Source organism: Zootoca vivipara, chromosome 6 (genome assembly GCF_963506605.1).
Source record: "Zootoca vivipara chromosome 6, rZooViv1.1, whole genome shotgun sequence".
NCBI classification, from domain to species: domain Eukaryota; kingdom Metazoa; phylum Chordata; class Lepidosauria; order Squamata; family Lacertidae; genus Zootoca; species Zootoca vivipara.
In genome coordinates, this window is record NC_083281.1 from 3,750,467 (window position 1) to 3,770,634 (window position 20,168).

Genomic DNA, 20,168 nt, shown 5'->3' on the forward strand with positions numbered 1-20,168 from the left:
CTGAAACAGGCGAAACACAGCTTAAAATAAGCTATTTATTAAGGCAAAAATCCAGAGGGGTGTTTTGAGTGTTTCTCCGACAGCGAGAGATCAATAACGGAGGTGTTTTGTTTTTTATTTAATTAAAAAAACTGGCCCAAACTTTGCAGATGTGCATGGAGATTTATTTTTCAGCTTCTCGTTTTTTTTAAAAAAAGAACCGATGTAACCTCGAGGTCTTTCGTTCAAAAGCTGCAAGCCGTTTGCACAAACTGTCCCGTCCCGTACGTCCCCCCCGACCGCGGGACTTTCGGAGCAGAGAGAACCAGATGGTTCCGCAAGGAATCAGGACCTGAGCTTGGGGAGGGAGGGGGAAGGCCCTGATCCGCAGGGGTCCGGGGCTGGAAAGGGGGCATACAGGGGTGTCGTTGGCCAAGAGAACTTCCAAATGGGAAAAAAATAACACAATGTGTATAGCATTTCCTCCGATCGGCGAACCCCAATCTCTGCAGAGGGATGAGAACAGTCTAGAGGTCTGTGGCAGGTCCCCAGTCGTAACCGTAGTCCTGGTCCGATTCGGAGTCATACGTCTGAGCGTGGGTGAACTTTTTCCGCAGGGCATCATGTTCGTATTCCCTGGGGGGGGGGAGAAAACCGGGTTGCAAAATTGAAGCAAAAGAGAGTCTTTATTTCAAGTCATTTCCTTAGGGCAGCCCGCCAGTCGGTTCAATCTGGCCCCTGTGGCAGTTTATTTCCTGGGGTAACATCCAATAAAAAGCTCGACAAACTTCAATCCTAAAAAAAAGCTCGACAGCTTTGGCCGGCCCCGCTCTCTTGGTAGCCCCCAAAAAAATTTAAAGGGGAAATATAAGATAAAAAGATAAAAATAAAACCTACATACAGCAACACTGTTTTGCGTTGTGTAGGCTCCTAGGATGTAAGTCATGGGGCCCGCCTGCTCCCTAAAACATCACTAGTTTGCTCCTTTCTATATATAGGATGCCTACATTCTGCATGTGCAAATGGCTTGAGATACCTATGAGGTCCTTAAATTACTATATAGCTGGGGTGGCCAACTCCCAAGACACTGCGATCTACTCACAGAGTTAAAGACTGGCAATGATCTACCCCCGTTTTGGGGGTTCAGATCAAAGTTGTTGAGCTTTTTTTGAGGAAGGAAAAAGGCCTGTTTCTTTGGGGGGGTGCAGGGCAAAAGTTTCGAGCTTTTTAGGGGACCCAAACTTGTTGGGCTTCTTTGGGGGGAGCCAGTGATCTACCACAGACGTCCAGTGATCTACCGGTAGATCACGGTCTACCTGTTGGACGTGCCTGCTAGATAGCTTAGATTCAACACAAAAAACAGTGACAGTTTGCCGTTGACAAAAGACAGCTGGACGTATAAAGGGCCCCATTACCTTCAGCAGCTTAGGGCCTCATCAGACCTAAATCCGGCCCTGGTCAGAGGGCTGCAGACAACTGACAATGTGGACTAGTAACCTGAGCAATCGTTTACAACTGCAGCCAGTGCATAGGATTGTACTGGGGGATCGAATCAGCCCTCCCCCACCCTGGTGGTCACTCTGCTTCTTTCCCGGTACCCCAGAATGCAAAAGGCGAGTTTGGGAGATGCTACCTGATTCCATATTCTTCCCTCCATTGGCCTTGAGGTTGCTGCTGGTCGCCGCCGTGCTGGGGAGGGAAGAGAGAGGAACCGGCAGGTGAGAACCACAGGTCTTAAAATGGGTGGTTTCCCAAAGCTGGGTCTCCAGCTGTTTTGCTGGGACGACAACTCCCACCATCCCTGAACGCCGGTCCTGCTCGCCAGGCATGATGGGAGTTGTAGTCCGACAACAACCAGGGACCCAAGTTTGGGATACTCTTAATTCAAAAGGGATATTACATTCTTTCTGTATGCCACAACTGCTGCGAGGTTACTACTTGCTAAGAATGGGAAGAGTCAAGATAGACCAACGATAAGATGAATGGCAAATGAATATGATGGACTTCATGGAACTTGCCGAGCTGACTGGGAGACTCCGTGACCAGGGAGAAGAGACGGTGGAGAAAGATTGGAAAAAATTCAAATTATATTTGAAAAAAATATTGTAATATTTAATATTGTCTAGGGAAGTAATTATAGGTTTTTGGCATTTGTTGTTGTTGTTGTTTAGTCGTTTAGTCGTGTCAGACTCTTCGTGACCCCATGGACCAGAGCACGCCAGGCACTCCTGTCTTGCACTGCCTCCCGCAGTTTGGTCAGACTCATGTTCGTAGCTTCGAGAACACTGTCCAACCATGTTGTCCTCTGTTGTCCCCTTCTCCTAGTGCCCTCCATCTTTCCCAACATCAGGGTCTTTTCCAGGGAGTCTTCTCTTCTCATGAGGTGGCCAAAGTCTTGGAGCCTCAGCAAAGTATTGGAGCCTCAGCTTCACGATCTGTCCTTCCAGTGAGCACTCAGGGCTGATTTCCTTCAGAATTGATAGGTTTGATCTTCTTGCAGTCCATGGGTCCTTCATGGATCACTGCCTTGTTGTGGCGAAGGGGCTTAAATAACTTGGAGAAGTTATGTTTTGACCAAACGTGATCCACCTGGAGAAGGAATTGGCAAGCCACTCCAGTATCCCTGCCAAGAAAACTCCATGGACAAAGACAACAGGCATATAAAAGAAGAAGTTATGAGAGTGCAAGAAGTATTTTTGTGTTGTTGTTTTTTTCATTTTTGTATGTTTGTGTGTTTCTTTCCTTATAAAATGAATATAAATTATTATTTTTTAAAAGGAACTCTTTTGGGGCTCCTTACCTGCTTAACGGGGTAAGCCAAAGCGGCCGCTACTCGCTCGCTGAGGTCCTGCTCCGTGTTTTGCTCGGTGGGTTCCGAGGAGCGAGCCAGGGCCGGCTCCTGATAGGATTCCTCGAGCTCTTGGTCAGTGTAAGCTTCCCCTTCTGCGTCCGTCTCATCGTAGTCGCTGTTGGCCCGGCTGTCGCAGGTCAGGTAGCCCGGGCTGGTGGGCGAGGGCTGGTTCAACAGGTCCAAGCCTTCCTCGGCTGGAACATCCACCTGGGTGGAAAAGGGAGGTGGGTGAGTTTATTTTAACATAACCTGCGTATCACTTAAGGATTTTTTAAAAAAAACCCTCAAAGCGGTTCACACAAAATATAAATTTACTCGGTGCACACGGTGTGTCGCTCTGGAATTCTAATAGCCCACCCCCAAGTCGGTGCATTTTTAAAAAACCATAGCACTTAATAAATGCAGGGCAGCTTCGAAGTCAGTTGTTAAAATCAGGGCAGTTTCTAAAGCGGGGTTTTAAAAGCGTTAGGGGAGCTCGCATTTCGGGTGAATTAGGCCAAAACGATCACTTACAGTTTCTGGAGTTCAGAGAGACTTTATTTACGCAGGAACAGATTCCTCTCGGCGGGAACTATTTATAGGATGAGCAGAGACGAAAGGTCTTGCCTCTCAACATGTTGGGAGAGAACAACTAAATGGCTCTGTGCCCCTGTGACAGGATTTAGCCTAGGCAGAGAGGCTACGGAACTAGTGCCGGCTCGATTTATAAACAAAACAGCACCTTTGCAGGGTTCCAAGCAACACATGCATTAGCCAGAAGTCCAGAAGAAGGAAAGGTATTTTGCTTTTTTGCAATACCACCTGCCTTCTCAAATACATTTGCATTCTCGGGTGAGGAAGAGACAGGATGGCAACTTGCAGTGGCAAATTGCGGACAGCTCAGACCGCCGGCCAACGATGCCATCTTGTTGCACGTCCTTGAGAAGGAGATAACTTTACGCCAATGTGTTTAGTCTTTGGGTTTATCTTCTCAGGCTGTGACAGCCTCCATGGTCCTCGGAGAGCTTAGCTGCTGCTGTTTCCAAGACCTTATTGTCTTTGGCTATGGCAATCACTCGTAGCCGAGTAAGACTGTCTTCTATAAACATGGTCTTAACAGTGACTCCAGAAGTGACTTTGGAGACCAATTCTGGATCTACACGTCCTTCCACAGTGGGGACATAGGTATCCAGGCAGGAGTTGATCACGGTGTGGATTTGCCAAGCATGTCTTCCTCTTAGCACGTTTCTCCCTTGCGTCCTGAGTTTGAGCGTCTTCAAAGCCCACAACACATTTGTTAAAGGCTGTTCTCCAACTGGAGTGTTTCCCAGTTGTCTGTGTTTATACTACTTTTTCTTAGATTTGCCTTGAGACAGTCTTTAAACCTCTTTTGTTGACCACCAGCATTACACTTTCCATTTTTAAGTTTGGAATAGAGTAGTTGCTTTGGAAGACGAGAATCAGGCATCCGCACAACATGACCAGTCCAACCAAGTTGAAGTTGAAGAATCATTGCTTCAACACTGGTGATCTTTGCTTCTTCCAGTACACTGATATTAGTTCGCCTATCTTCCCAAGTGATGTGTAATATTTTTCGGAGGCACCGTTGATGGAATCGTTCAAGGAGTTGGAGATGGTGTTTATAAGTGGTCCATGTTTCACAAGCATATAGTAAGGTTCGTAGTGCAATAGCTTTGCAAACAAGCATTTTGGTTTCCCTGCAAATGTCCCGGTCCTCAAACCCTCTGCACTTCAATCGGGAGAAAGCCCCACTCGCAGAGCTCAGGCGATGCTGGATTTCGGCATCAATGTCAGCCCTTGTGGAAAGATAACTGCCCAGGTAGGAGAAGTTTCCAAGACCACGCAGTGGTTGAATAAGCCATCGTGCTTCTCGGCAGGCTGAGATGGCAATAAGGCATTCAGCATTTGCAGAAGACAGAGAAACGGGGGATTGCTTCTTGTATGGCCAGCTGATCGTGCCTTGACCAAACTCTTGCCCATTGGACATCAACGTAACCAAACCAGAGCTGGCTTGTCAGCTAGAAGATGAAGTTTAAGAGACATAGTACCTTTTAGGTGTGCGTGAGTCGCTGGACAGCACTTCAAATCAGCTCTAGTAGGGAACTCAACCTTTTTGCATAGGACGCCAACAGGCCCCCAACAGAATGCCAATTGCCTTTCTGTATTGTTTCTTGCTGGGTAAAGGCACAGAAGAGCCAAAGTTGTTGTTTAGTCATCTAGTCGTGTCCGACTCTTCGTGACCCCATGGAACGTTTTCCCCCCAAAACTTGACCTCCAAGAGCATCTCAGAAACCTTGGCTTCCAACATTCCCCAAAAAAAACAACCCAAAAAAGCAAGCAATTTTGCAGTTTTCTGCAACTGGCTAAGAAGGAAAATGTCAGTCTTCACACTCAATTTGTGTCCCAAGACACAAGGTCTTGTGGTGTTGGCAAGGTCTTTGAATTGTTGGAGAACTTAGCTACTTTCTTCATTTTGGTCCTAGCAGGCCACTATATCGCCGTAAATGAACAGGTAGGTCCGCCTGTCATCTTGAAGCTTGGGAGTACAAACGGGGATTGCCTTTGCTTTGAGAAAACGCTTCCACAAGTTAAGACACTGCTGGTTTTGTCTTTCCAAGCTCTGGCAAGCTTGCTCAGGACCACAGGTGCTTTTTGCAAAGGTCACAGACTAGATCAGGGTCGTTTGGCTCTTTCAAACCAGAGATCCTCTTTGAGATAATACAAAAAGGCCAGGTTTTTTTCTTTCCAGTTACTTCGCTAGTGTTTTATTAAGGGAAGCAACATCCGGCCTGGTGCTTTTGTGCTTTGCAATGGGTGCCAAGGTCTCGCCAGATCTCTGTGAAGTCTGGCTTTGTATCTGTGAATTCCACCTTCACCAAGACCTTGACTCTGCTGTGATAGCAGGTGAATCTCACAGGGTGTCCGGCTGGTAAGGCTCGAGGATGCGGACAAGGTGCTCGGATCGGTCAGGGCGACCACTTGCGCTCTAGACCCTTTCCCCTCTTGGCTGATAAAAACCAGCAGGGAGGGAACAGCTGGCCGGGCCAGGGAGGTGATCAATGCCTCTTCAGGAGAGCGGGTGGTCTCTGCCTGTTTGAAGGAGGCTGCTGCAAAACCACTCCTTAATAAACCTTCCCTGGATTCGACAAAACCTAAACTACCGGCCAGTTGCTAATCTCCCTTTCCTGGGCAAGGTTCTGGAGCGAGTGGTCGCAGACCAGATCCAGGCGCTTTTGGAAGAAACTGATTTTCTGGATCCACTTCAGTTGGGGTTTTGGCCTGGTTTTGGCACAGAAACTGCTTTGGTCACCCTGTGTGATGAGCTCTGTTGAGAGAGAGACAAGGGGAACATGTCGCTGTGAATTTGTTCCTGCCCTCTCGGCGGCTTTTGCTACCATCGACTGTGGTGTCCTTCTGGAGCGACTCTCCGAACTAGCACCGCTTTGCTGTGGTTCTGGTCCTACTTGGATGGTCATTCCTAGAGGGTGTTACTTGGGGAATAATCTTCGCTGGATGCACTTGAGAAAGGCTCAGCCCTTCCGTTCAGGAATGTCGCTGTTCCCATCGGAAAAGTAAATCCGGTCTTTGTAGTTTGGATCAGGTGGTGCAACAAGGACATGTCATTATAGAATCACAGAATTGTCGAGTTGGAAGGGACCACGGGGGTCATCTAGACCAAATCCTTGCAATGCAGAAATCTTTCACCAAACTTGTCCTGTGATCCACATACAGTGGTACCTCTACTTACGAATAACTCTACTTACGAATGTTTCTACTTACGAATTTTTAGATAGGGTTGCTTCTACTTACGATTTTTTTCTCCCAATGCATTCCTATGGGATTCGACTTACAAATTTTTTCGACTTACAAATGTGCGTTCGGAACGCATTAAATTTGTAAGTAGAGGTACCACTGTACCAGGTAGTTTTAAAGTTTGCACCCCAGACTTCTAATATTCCCTTAGATGCCCGATTTTCCCACAACGAAAACACTTTCTTTGCTCTTTCCTTGACAAGCGTCTGTGCTGCGTTCCCAATAACTCTCTCTATCCTGTGATGCTCTTCAACCCGTTTGGAGAAGACTCAACTGCTTGTCAACTCTGCTTCTGGTTGGGTCTCCAGGACATTGATCAGTGGAACAAAGGATTGGGGTAAACGGCACAACACGAAAACCACCGTACGGTTGTCCTCAAAATCATCGCCGACTGTTCTCAATCGCCAAAGAATTTATAGGGTGGCACTCAGGTGAGTTTGCATGTCCCCATCCTGTTTCAGCCTAATTGAATAAGGCTTTCCCAATCCTCTGGTGTGTATTATCAGTTAATCTTCCACCGAAAGACAGACCTTTTGCTTGCCTGCCCTTTGTTATCCGATTGCGCAAAATCAGCAGCTGGCTAGGAGATTCTCTATCTCGAACATCCACAGTTGAAAAATCTGCTCCTTCAACTTGGGGTTGACTGCCTTTGCCTACATTCCAGCCATTGTTCATCTCTTTGCAAGTTCCAGTTCTCAGCAATGCAAGCCTTCCCCTTCTGCTTTCCAATACTCTTTGGGGAGAGGCACATCTAGGATTTTTGCTTTTGTAGATTCCTTCCTTTGCTCCTTGTGGCTGGCTCTTTCTTCCCAGTCCAATCCACTCATCCTTTCTCTTCACTTCTCTTGAAATCCACTCCCCTTCTTGCTGGGTTTCTCGCTGGAGACGTGTGGCTGAAATGGGAAGGCTTTTGAAAGGGAAACTTTGGGGAAATCCGTTTGGGGTTCCAAATAAACGCCTGGGCCCATAACCTGTTAGAAGTGCTTGCAGCTTGGGTCAGCAAGATTTATTTGATCACTTACAGTTTCTGGAGTTCAGAGACTTTATTCATGAAACAACCATTTATGGGATGAGATCTTGTCTCAACACGTTGGGAGAGAACAAGAATATGACTCGGCACCTGGTGATGTCTCGATTGCCCTCGTGTAGTTTAAAGTAACTCATGCATTAATTAGAAGCTCAGAAGGAGGAAATTTATTTGCTTCTCTCCGACAAAAATCAGGGCAGTTTTGAAAGGTTCAGTTCACCATCTTGATTCAAAATAGCCCCCAGTTTTATCCAAATATAGAGGAAAAGCAGTTCCCTGATCTCAGGAATGATTGTGCAAAATCTGGATAAAACCAGGCATCCAAATATAGGTGAAAAGCAGCTCCTGATCTCAGGAACTGTCATGCAAAGTTTGGTCATGATATCCTAAGAGGTGTTCAAATCCAGAACGATTAGGCAGCCGCCCATATTGCACAGAAGATACATTAAAATTATCAGTTAAAAGCCAGAAGTTAAAAACCAAGCGGACCTAAAGAAAATAAATTCAAAACATCAAAAAAATCATCTGTTTAAAATATACATTACAAATGAAGGTACTGAAATGGAAGGGGAAGATTGTGACAATGACAGCGATAGCAACTTGGATGATTTTGACAATGATGTGGATTCTGATTTGGAGTGTGAATTTAATAATAATGATGACTGTGACAATACAATACAAAATGAAGCTCACCACAAAGGAAAAGTTGACACTGTTTTACAAAAAGACAAGCGGAGTATCCCTCCTTTGAGGAGGGAACGACAGGAACCAGCGGAATTTCAGATTACCCACAAGGAGAAAGACAAGAACAATTTAAGAAGGGGAGAAAACTCAGGGGGGCCCTATGGACGCCTGGAGGGCAAAACATTGGAAAAAGGGGGTGGGATGAAGGAAGAATGGGAGCGTAATTATTAGGATGGATTATTAAGATCAAATTAGGACTGTTGACTATGGAACTTGCTGGATTGGAGGGAGGTAGCCGGAATTTGGGGAAGAAGGGTTATATTGGGATTTGTTAGAGTGCAAGAGTTGATTATGGGAAAAGTTAAAACAAAAGAAGTCTAGTGATTTAATAATCTTAAGAAGTCTATTGAGGGGGAAAAATTAGGCAAGGGAAGAAAAATTGGATTAGGAATTATAGCTATTAAGAGATTTAGTGAAAATGGTATTAGCTAAGTTTAAAAATTTTATGAAGAAGAAAAGTAATTATTTTATAGATAAGGAAACTGTTAAAGAGGATAGTAAAGAGATGAAAACCGGGAAAGGGGGGAGGTAGGGGAAGCCCACAAAATATGATTTATTAATCTAGATTTGAAAAAGATGATTTTTATTTTTGTTTTTTGTCTTTTTTTATCTTTTTTTCTGATTTCTTTTCCTTTTTTTTCTTCTTAGTATAGATTTTTTTTTTTTGTATGAGAACGGATGGTTGGGTGGTTGTCCTCCTGCTTTCTGCCCCGATACCCTGGAGCTCTCTGGTGGCAGGGGGGGGCTCTGGGGGGGTGGGGGAGGGGGGGACATAAATCCAATCACAAAATGAATCATCTTCAACTGTTCGTCTGCATGGGATTCTCCTGTGGCAGGGGAGGGCCCATGGGAGGGGGGGTGGAAAGAAGGTGGAAAATTTGTCTATGTAAAGTATCTTTTTTATATTTTTTCTTTTTGTAAACTGTAAAACTAATAAAAATTATTTTTTAAAAAATATATACATTACAAGGAGAATTTACCTATTAAAATGCATGCCAACTTTATATACTTGGGTATAAGTTGTTGCAGATCAGCAGGCAGGCACTTACTGATTTTGTTCCGTTTGAAATGTGCTTCTTGTAAAATACCTCGAAGCAATTTCACAACGAAAAACACCAGCGATAAAAAACAATTATAACATTTTGTTAAAAACCCAGTCAAAACCCGTTTCATCCGTAAGGTCATTGAGGGCAGAGAAGAGAAATATCTAAGGAAACGGGAAATTTTCTGCATGCGTTCATGCTAGATGGAAGCTACTGCCCATAAGGTGAAAATGTTTCCTGGAAAGGGTTACAAACTTCCTCATTCTTTTTTTAAAAAACACAATCCCAAGATCGGTCCAATGAAAAAGAGAGAAGAAGAAAACATTATTACAGAGAGACACCAGATGACAAAAAGAAGCTCAAGAAATGCAAACAATTGGAAGCCCAATCTTTAATGATGCACAATGCTAAAAAATAAATTAATATTATTAATTAGTATGATGGTTATTAATCGCCCTTGGCCCCAAAGCAGTGTGCAACAATTAAAACACTGTGTTTAAGTTAAAAACAAAACAAAACAGGAAAATCACAGAAATAAGGTGGCTCCTAAAAATATGCATTATGGAGAAGAAAGAGAAGGCAAATAATTGGGGGGATGTTCAGAAATTGGATCCTACCTCAAACTGTGGTGGCGTCATATTAAGAGTGCAAGAATTTTGGGCAACTGTACTTGGATAAATTGATAATACAGTCGTACCTTGGCTCTCGAACACCTTGGCTCCTGAACAAATTGGCTCCCGAACGATCGAAACCCGGAAGTGAGTGTTCCGGTTTTTCGAATGATTTTCGGAAGCCAAATGTCCGACGCGACTTCCGATTGGCTGCAGGAGCTTCCTGCAGCCAATCAGAAGCGGCTCTTGGGTTTCTGAACGTTATTGGAAGTCGAGTGGACTTCCAGAACGGATTACATTCGACTTCCAAGGTACAACTGTATTTTAAATGGCCACATTTGATTATTTGATTGCTATTTGATTGCTAGTAAGTTAGCAAAAATGCATAGAAGAAGTACAAATACCTGCCGGAAATGTAAAGAAAAAGAAGGTATCTTTTATCACGTGTGGTGGACGTGTAAGGTAATAAAAAAAATCTGGGAGATGATATATAATGAAATGAAAAAAATAACAACTTTTGTTTAAAAAAAACAGAAGCTTTTTAATTAGGAATTATAGGTACGTACTGAGATTCCAAAGGACCAGAAAGGACTTTTCATGTACGCGTAAACAGCCGCAAAATTATACTCAGGACTTTTAAAAAGAATGCGAAAAAATTATAATTTATTAAGGAGTTCATTGTAAGCAGATGCAAACACTAGCAGGGTTTAATCTCACTTGCAAGGTAGCAAAGACTATGGACAATTTGGACCAATAAAAACTATGGGTAATGGATTGATATGCAGTTGTAAATATCGACATTAGGACGGGGGGGGGGGAGGGAAGACTTGAGATTCAGAGCAATCTCATTATATGGCTTTTAAACTGATTTTGCTAGAAGTTTATATTTTTTAAAAATCAAATGAAAATTATTTCATAAAAAAAAAGAAAACACCAGCGTGCCACAACCGCGGCGTAAGATGTGAGATCCAGGTTCTGATACCCCCGCCGCATGCCCAGATGGAACCCACCTGCTCCTCTGTCGTCCATACGGGTCGGGCTTGCTGCACCCGGATGATGTCCTTGAGGCTCTGGTACCAGCTGTTGGAGCCACCGGCCAGGCTTATGGTGGCTGTGAAGAGGTGGCTCCAGTCCCTCCGCATCTTGCCAGCCTGGGCGTAGAGGCGCCGCGAGCTCTTCTTGGATTCCGGGGCCAGCCACTGGCGCATGGCTTTGACGCCCTGCCGGCTGTCCGGCTCGCAGAAGACCACGATGGGGAAGTACTGGACGTAGTTGAGCCTCTCCACGGCAGCCGGGGTGATGTCCAAAAGGGCGTGTTTATCCTGAGAGACGGGAAAGCAACAAACGAGGCCGTCCGTGGAGGCACGTGTCAATCGTGTATCCAGGGCGGCTATCTATCAGCTCCATCAGAGACCCTCCCTGCCCGCAGACTGTCTCTCCAGAGCGGCGCATGCTCTGGTTATCTCCCACTTGGACTACGGCCATGCGCTCTACGTGGGGCTACCTTTGAAGGTGACCCAAAAACTGCAACTAATCCAGAATGCGGCAGCTCGATTGGGGACTGGGAGCGGCCGCCGAGACCATATGGGACTCACAGTCCTTTTGGACTCACAGCTGTCCATGGGGGCGCAGGTCAATTCTGTGACCAGGGCAGCTGTCTACCAAGCTCCATCTGGTATGCAGGCTGAGACCCTCCCTGCTCGCAGACCATCTCACCAGAGTGGTGCATGCTCTAGTTATCTCCTGCTTGGACTACTGCCAGGCGCTCTATGTGGGGCTCCCTTTGAAGGTGACCCGAAAACTGCAACTAATCCAGAATGCGGCAGCTAGGCTGGTGACTGGGAGTGGCTGCCAAGACCATATAAGACTGGTCCTGAAAGACCTACATTGGCTCCCAGGATGTTTCCGAGCTCAATTCAAAGGGTTGGTGCTGACCTTGAAAGCCCTCGCCGGCCCTTTACCCCTGAAGGAGCGTCTCCACCCCCATCGCTCTGCCCGGACACTGAGGTCCACCTCCAAGAGCCTTCTGGCGGTTCCCTTCCTGCAAGAAGCGCGGTTACAGGGAACCAGGCAGAGGGCCTTCTCGGTGGTGGCACCCGCCCTGTGGAACGCTCCCCCATCAGATGCCAAGGAGATAAACAACTACCTGACTTTTAGAAGGTATCTGAAGGGAACCCTGTATTTATAATGTGTGGTGTTTAAATCTGATTTAATAGGCAAGACATTGCATGGTTCAAGAGAAGCTCAATTAGCCCCCTTGCAGCGTCTCTGACTACAGATGGGGAAGTTCCCTAGAAAGCTGATGCCAGTCAGTGTGGACAATGCTAAGCTGGAGGAAGCAATGCTTTGACCTGGCAGAAGGCAGCTTCCTGTTTAAATCATCTCTCCCTTCAGAACCATGAGGACTAGCATCTTATTTTGAAGGGAAGGGCTACAGAGCGAGGGAGCACCTGCTTCCCACCCCGCTGGAGCCCCGTTTCACGACGTTCCCCCCGCCCCACTCCTCCAACCTGTTTTGCAATATGCCACACGGAGTCCAACTTGATAACCTTCGACGAGCTTCCTTCTCTCGCCACGCTCTCTAAAAATGGGGAGGGAAAGAGAGAGAGAGATGGATATTGTTCTTTAGGAACTGCTTCCCCTATTTGTGAGCAGTTCCTCTATGGAACTCCCTGCCTCTTGACATCGGGCAGGTGGTTTCACTGCAGTATTTTCTGAGCCTCCTGAAATATTCTTGTTTAGACAGATGACTGGAAAGTTGGGTGTTTTCCTGACAAATATTAACTACCATTAAATGAGGGCCAGATTTAGGTTTGATGGAGATGGAAAGAAGATAAAAGTCCAAGCCAGAGAAGAATGGCAGGTGAAGTTGATGGATTTATGCCAGGCATCCCCAACCTGCGGCCCTCCAGCTGTTTTGGGACTACAACTCCCATGATCCCTAGCTAGCAGGACCAGTGGTCGGGGAAGATGGGAACTGTAGTCCGAAACATCTGTAGGACCGAAGGTTGGGGATGCCTGATTTATGCCGAAATGGCAGAAATGACCGGAAGAATCAGAAATCTTGAAGACCAGAGCTTTAACAAGGAATGGGGGAAATTCATAACTTATCTTAAAAACCATTGTAAACAATCGTTAGTAGGATTGGAATAACACTTGTAGTGTAACAATGGACTTTGGACGTAATGGAGATGTAAAAATTTGGATTGTTATAAAAGATGCAGAAGGAAAGGACTAAAAACAAGACCCACAAAGGGAAGTCCAGGAGATTCTTTGGAATCTTGTTTTTATATTTTATGTTGTTATGTGAATGTAAAATTTTAATCTGGAAAATCAAATACATTTATCTCTATATCTCTACCTCAGTGTTTCCCAACCTTGTGCCTCCAGCTGTTTTCGGACTACAATTCCCATCATTCCTGACCACTGGTCTTGCTAGCTAGGGATGATGGGAATTGTAGTCTCAAAACATCTGGAGGCACAAGGTTGGGAAACACTGCTCTACCTACCTACTTACCTATCAAACTGGAAGGGACTCAGGGGATCATCCAGACTGACCCCCAAACCCACAACAATATAAATTAGCCTGTTCAAATTTTATGCAAACCTGTGTCAAACCACTACCACCCTCTCTTTTGGGCGATGTCAATACCTTACATGTTGTTATGGGAATGTAAAATTTTAATCTGGGAAATCAAATAAATAATTAAAAAAAACAACAACAAGTTTTTCCATCTTTGACCGCACAAGAGTCAGTCAAAGCACAGTGAGTCGGACGACATATGGAGACCCACCAGTTTGCCCTCCCTGCTCCCCCCAGCCCCACGGGATTCGGGGAAAAAGGCTCACCTGCAATCTCAAACTGATCTGGCAATTCAGTGCTGAGTTTCTGCATGGCGATGTCGGCGATGGGTCCCAGGATCACGATTGGGCGCTTAAAGGTTGCTGCCAGGGAGGAGGATATGGAAAGTCAGGGGGGGGTCTTCCTCATTTATTGCATCTATATCTCCCTCCGTCTCGGAGGAGATCAGGGCGACGTTTCCCAGGCGACGCTCTGTGCATTTTTTGGACTACAACTCCCATCATCAACCGCCAGCCAGCATGGGAATTGTAGTCCAAAAGATCTGGAAGGCGCCAGGTTCTCAAAGGCCAATGGCTAAGCCTCGTGCATAACGTTACTCTCATTTTGACTCAAGAAAATCACCGTTTTATAGTTCAAATCGGGGGAAATAAATACAGTAGACCCTCTGGAATCACCGTACGTACCCCGAAAAATCCGCAAGCAGAGGCGATGCTTCTGTGCACGTGTGTGGTGCGATAGAGCGTGTTTGCGCATGTGCGCGGGGCGAAACCCGGAAGAATACACTTCTGGGTTTGCCGCGTTCACAACCCAGTACCGGAAGTTACGGTACTCGAGGGTCCACTATACAGTAAATCAGGCATCCCCAAACTGCGGCCCTCCAGATGTTTTGGCCTACAACTCCCATGATCCCTACTTAACAGGACCAGTGGTCGGGGAAGATGGGAATTGTCGTCCAAAACATCTGGAGGGCCGAAGTTTGGGGATGCCTGCAGTAAATGAACAAAAGTACAAACATTCACAGAATGTTTAGGGGTACGCGTACCCCTGCGTCATCGTCCCCGAAAAACACTGAACATACCCAAATATAGTATTATTGACATTGTTACGTTATAATAATAATAATAATAATAATAATAATAATAATAATAATAATAATAATTGTGGAGCCCTAAGCTATAGCTGGGACGTGGGTGGCGCTGTGGGTTAAACCACAGAGCCTAGAGCTTGCCGATCAGAAGGTCAGCAGTTCGAATCCCCGTGACAGGGTGAGCTCCCGTTGCTCGTTCCCTGCTCCTGCCAACCTAGCAGTTCGAAAGCACATCAAAGTAGATAAATAGGTACCGCTCTGGCGGGAAGGTAAACGGTGTTTCCATGCGCTGCTCTGGTTCGCCAAAAGCGGCTTTGTCATGCTGGCCACATGACCCGGAAGCTGTACGCCGGCTCCCTCGGCCTATAGAGCGAGATGAGTGCCACAACCCCAGAGTCGTCCGCGACCGGACCTAATGGTCAGGGGTCCCTTTACCTTTAAGCTATAGCTTGTTTAACTTATACGTAAATCTGCCACTGGAGTCCCCAGAATCAAGGCAAGCTGCCCCTACCTTCCTTCAGAATGACCCTCTCGTAGGGCGGGTAATGCCCCTGCTTGGTGAGGGCGGACAGGTCCTCGCGACTCTTTCTCAGGTTCCTCTTAGCTCCCCGCAGTCCCCGCAGTTTCCAGAACTCGGCCCGCGGCCCCGAAGAGGCGGCCCCCGACGTGGCCTTGAGGACGGACTCCAGGCTGGCGATCTGCTCCGCCCTGGGGTGCAAACGAGAAGAAGAAGAGTTTGGATTTGATATCCCGCTTTATCACTACCCGAAGGAGTCTCAAAGCGGCTAACATTCTCCTTTCCCTTCCTTCCCCACAACAAACACTCTGTGAGGTGAGTGAGGCTGAGAGACTTCAAAGAAGTGTGACTAGCCCAAGGTCACCCAGCAGCTGCATGTGGAGGAGCAGGGAATCGAACCCGGTTCACCAGATTACGAGTCTAACACCTTTAACCACCATACCACACTGGCTCTCCTCGCCACACTGGCCAAGCCCTGCATAGGTTTGCAAATGCGCTAGCAGTTTTGTCGCTGCATCTTTCGTGTGCCCAGTAGGAAGCAGCAATTCCACTCTCTGAAAACCGAATCATTTTATATTTGATTTCATTTTTGGGTGGGCAATGTATAGCTTTTCCCTTGTTGATGGAACCGGAACTTCCTTGAACTGTGTAAAATGTCATACACGAACACACACACCGCGCTGGAAATGTTTCTGCTGCGATTTCTCGCCAGCTAGCCATAGTTTAGCTTTCTCGTCCAGAGAAAACTTGATCGCAACAGTTCCCAGAGTTTCCCTGGGAAGAGGGATCGATTTGTTAAACCGCTCTGGGAACCGGCCCCTTTAACAAACAAAAATGTATAGAACCAGTTCAAATTTGTGCTGGAAATGTAAAAGAAGGTCCTTTTTATCATATGTGGTGGTCATGTGGGGTGGTAAAAGCATTTTGGGAAATGATATATAATGAATTGAAAAAAATGTTTAAGATAACCTTTGTCAAAAAAAAAAAAACCCGAGAGCCTTTTTCGTTAGGAATCATAGGTGCGGAACTACCAAAAGAAAATAAAAGACTGTTTCTGTAGGCAACGACAGCAGCAAGGATATTCTTAGCCCAGAGATGGAAAGAAGAAAAAGTACCGACTAGAGACGAGTGCCAGACCAAGCTGATGGAATATGCCCAGATAATAATAATAATAATAATAATAATAATAATAATAATAATAATTTATTATTTATACCCCGCCCATCTGGCCGGGTTCCCCCAGCCACTCTGGGCGGCTTCCAACAAAATATAAAAATACAGAAATCCATCAAACATTAAAAGCTTCCCTAAACAGGGCTGCCTTGAGATGCCTTCTAAAGGTCTGGTAGTTGTTGTTCTCTTTGACCTCTGGTGGGAGGGCATTCCACAGGGTGGGTGCCACCACCGAGAAGGCCCTCTGCCTGGTTCCCTGTAACTTGGCTTCTCGTAGCGAGGGAACCGCCAGAAGGCCCTCGGTGCTGGACCTCAGTGTCCGGGCAGAACGATGGGGGAGGAGACGCTCCTTCAGGTACTGGACCGAGGCCGTTTAGGGCTTTAAAGGTCAGCACCAACACTTTGAATTGTGCTCGGAAACGTACTGGGAGTCAATGTAGGTCTTTCAGGACTGGTGTTATATGGTTTTGGCGGCCGCTCCCAGTCACCAGTCTAGCTGTCGCATTCTGGGTTAGTTGTAGTTTCCGGGTCACCTTCAAAGGTAGCCCCACGTAGAGCGCATTGCAGTAGTCCAAGCGAGAGATAACTAGAGCATGCAGCACTCTGGCGAGACAGTCGCAGGCAGGTAGGGTCTCATCCTGCGTACCAGATGGAGCTGATAAGACAGCTGCCCTGGACACAGAATTGACCTGCGCCTCCATGGACAGCTGTGAGTCCAAAATGACTACCAGGCTGTGCACCTGGTCCTTCAAGAGCACAGTTACCCCATTCAGGACCAGGGAATCCTCCACACCTGCCCGCCTCCTGTCCCCCACGAACAGTACTTCTGTCTTCTCAATGGCAAGACTGACAAGAAAGATAAGAAACCAGGAAGACCAAATATTTGTGAAGGACTGGAATAACTTTTTAACCTATTTTAGAGACCACTGTAAACAACTGAAGTCATTGGCAAGAATTCAAGGACGCTTGTAAAGTAACATGAACTTTGGATACTATGGATAGATTACGGTATAAGATGCGGGAATAAAATTTGGAAATTGAACCCGTGGAGGGAAGGAAGGAGGTTTGAAGGTTCAAGAGAACCTCTTTTTTTGGGGGGGGGTTCCTTTTGGGTCTCTTACTTTGGAACTGTTGTGATTGTTGTGTATAATCTCTATGTAAAACTAATAAAACAACTTAAATATAAAAATTCAAAAAAATAAGTGGCAGCTGAGTGCTTTCAGCGTATGGGCATTGACGCAACATTCGCGCATTTGTGGTGCATTTATGTCGGGCTGCCCGCACGTTGCCCCATTTATTCACTGCGGTGTGATGCTTTCTGAGCATAATTCAAAGTGTTGGTGCTGACCTTTAAAGCCCTAAAGGGCCCTGGGGGCACTGTTATGCAGTGGTTCCGCGCCTTCCTCCTGGGCCGTGTTCAGAAAGTGGTGGTGGGGGATGAGTGTTCAGACCCCTGGGCTCTCACTTGTGGGGTGCCTCAGGGTTCTGTCCTCTCCCCCATGCTTTTTAACATCTATATGCAGCCGCTGGGAGAGATCATCAGGAGGTTTGGGCTGGGTGTCCATCAGTATGCTGATGATACCCAGCTCTACCTCTCTTTTAAATCAGAACCAGTGAAGGCGGTGAAGGTCCTGTGTGAGTGCTTGGAGGCGGTTGGAGGATGGATGGCGGCTAACAGATTGAGATTGAATCCTGACAAGACAGAAGTACTGTTTGTGGGGGACAGGAGGCGGGCGGGTGTGGAGGACTCCCTGGTCCTGAATGGGGTAACTGTGCCCCTGAAAGACCAGGTGCGCAGCCTGGGAGTCATTTTAGACTCACAGCTGTCCATGGAGGCACAGGTCAACTCGGTGTCCAAGGCAGCTGTTTATCAGCTCCATCTGGTACGCAGGCTGAGTCCCTACCTGCCCACTGACTGTCTCTCCAGAGTGGTGCATGCTCTAGTTATCTCCCGCTTGGACTACTGCAATGCGCTCTACGTGGGGCTACCTTTGAAGGTGACCCGGAAACTACAACTAATCCAGAATGCGGCAGCTAGACTGGTGACTGGGAGCGGCCGCCGAGACCACATAACACCGGTCCTGAGAGATCTACATTGGCTCCCAGTACGTTTCCGAGCACAATTCAAAGTGTTGGTGTTGACCTTTAAAGCCCTAAACGGCCTCGGTCCGGTATACCTGAAGGAGCGTCTCCACCCCCATCGTTCTGCCCGGACACTGAGGTCCAGCTCCGAGGGCCTTCTGGCGGTTCCCTCACTACGAGAAGCCAAGTTACAGGGAACCAGGCAGAGGGCCTTCTCGGTAGTGGCTCCCACCCTGTGGAATGCCCTCCCACTAGAGGTCAAAGAGAACAACAACTACCAGACCTTTAGAAGGCATCTCAAGGCAGCCCTGTTTAGGGAAGCTTTTAATGTTTGATGGATCTCTGTATTTTAATGTTTGATGGATTTCTGTATTTTAGAATTTCTGTTTTGTTGGAAGCCGCCCAGAGTGGCTGGGGGAACCCGGCCAGATGGGCGGGGTATAAATAATAAATTATTATTATTATTATTATTAGTATACCCGAAGAGCGCAAAATATGGTCTGAAGCTCAACATCAAAAAAACCAAGATCATGGCCACTGGTCCCATCACCTCCTGGCAAATAGAAGGGGAAGAAATGGAGGCAGTGAGAGATTTTACTTTCTTGGGCTCCTTGATCACTGCAGATGGTGACAGCAGTCACGAAATTAAAAGACGCCTGCTTCTTGGGAGAAAAGCAATGACAAACCTAGACAGCATCTTAAAAAGCAGAGACATCACCTTGCCGACAAAGGTCCGTATAGTTAAAGCTATGGTTTTCCCAGTAGTGATGTATGGAAGTGAGAGCTGGACCATAAAGAAGGCTGATCGCCGAAGAATTGATGCTTTTGAATTATGGTGCTGGAGGAGACTCTTGAGAGTCCCATGGACTGAAAGAAGATCAAACCTATCCATTCTTAAGGAAATCAGCCCTGAGTGCTCCCTGGAAGGACAGATCGTGAAGCTCAGGCTCCAATACTTTGGCCACCTTATGAGAAGAGAAGAATCCTTGGAAAAGACCCTGATGTTGGGAAAGATTGAGGGCACTAGGAGAAGGGGACGACAGAGGACAAGATGGTTGGACAGTGTTCTCGAAGCTACGAACATGAGTTTGACCAAATTGCGGGAGGCAGTGCAAGACAGGAGTGCCTGGCGTGCTATGGTCCATGGGGTCACGAAGAGTCGGACACGACTAAACGACTAAACAACAACATACCCGAAGGAGCGTCTCCACCCCCATCATTCTGCCCGGACACTGAGGTCCAGCTCCGAGGGTCTTCTGGCGGTTCCCTCACTGTGAGAAGCAAAGCTACAGGTAACCAGGCAGAGGGCCTTCTCGGTGGTGGCGCCCGCCCTGTGGAACGCCCTCCCATCAGATGTCAAAGATATAAATAACTACCTGACATTTAGAAGACATCTGAAGGCAGCCCTGTTCAGGGAAGTTTTTAATGTGTGAAATTTTCATGTATTTTAAATCTTTGTTGGAAGCCGCCCAGAGTGGCTGGGGAAACCCAGCCAGATGGGCGGGGTACAAATAATTATTATTATTATTATTATTATTATTATTATTATTATTATTATTATTATTCGCCAGCGCTGCCGCATTACCGCCGCTCTTGCGCAACAGGGAATTTGAAACGGGGCTTTCGTGGCACGATGAGAAATTACGAGGATTCCAAGC

General features: G+C 46.6%; 1 protein-coding gene across 7 annotated transcripts in view; it reads right to left on the minus strand.

The window, feature by feature from the left end:
* Window positions 1-21: 21 nt before the first annotated feature.
* The window catches only part of TJP3 (tight junction protein 3), a 52,179-nt gene continuing 32,032 nt past the window's right edge, over window positions 22-20,168 (minus strand). For all 7 annotated transcript variants that reach the window (XM_035118116.2, XM_035118117.2, XM_035118113.2 and 4 more), the window contains exons 14-20: window positions 15,250-15,446; window positions 13,918-14,013; window positions 12,579-12,649; window positions 11,079-11,390; window positions 2,780-3,037; window positions 1,613-1,668; window positions 22-615 (exon numbers count right to left, since the gene is read on the minus strand). In XM_035118116.2, coding sequence (XP_034974007.2) covers window positions 507-615; window positions 1,613-1,668; window positions 2,780-3,037; window positions 11,079-11,390; window positions 12,579-12,649; window positions 13,918-14,013; window positions 15,250-15,446 — 1,099 coding nt within the window. In that variant the 3' untranslated portion in view covers window positions 22-506. The remainder of the gene's footprint in view (window positions 616-1,612; window positions 1,669-2,779; window positions 3,038-11,078; window positions 11,391-12,578; window positions 12,650-13,917; window positions 14,014-15,249; window positions 15,447-20,168) is intronic.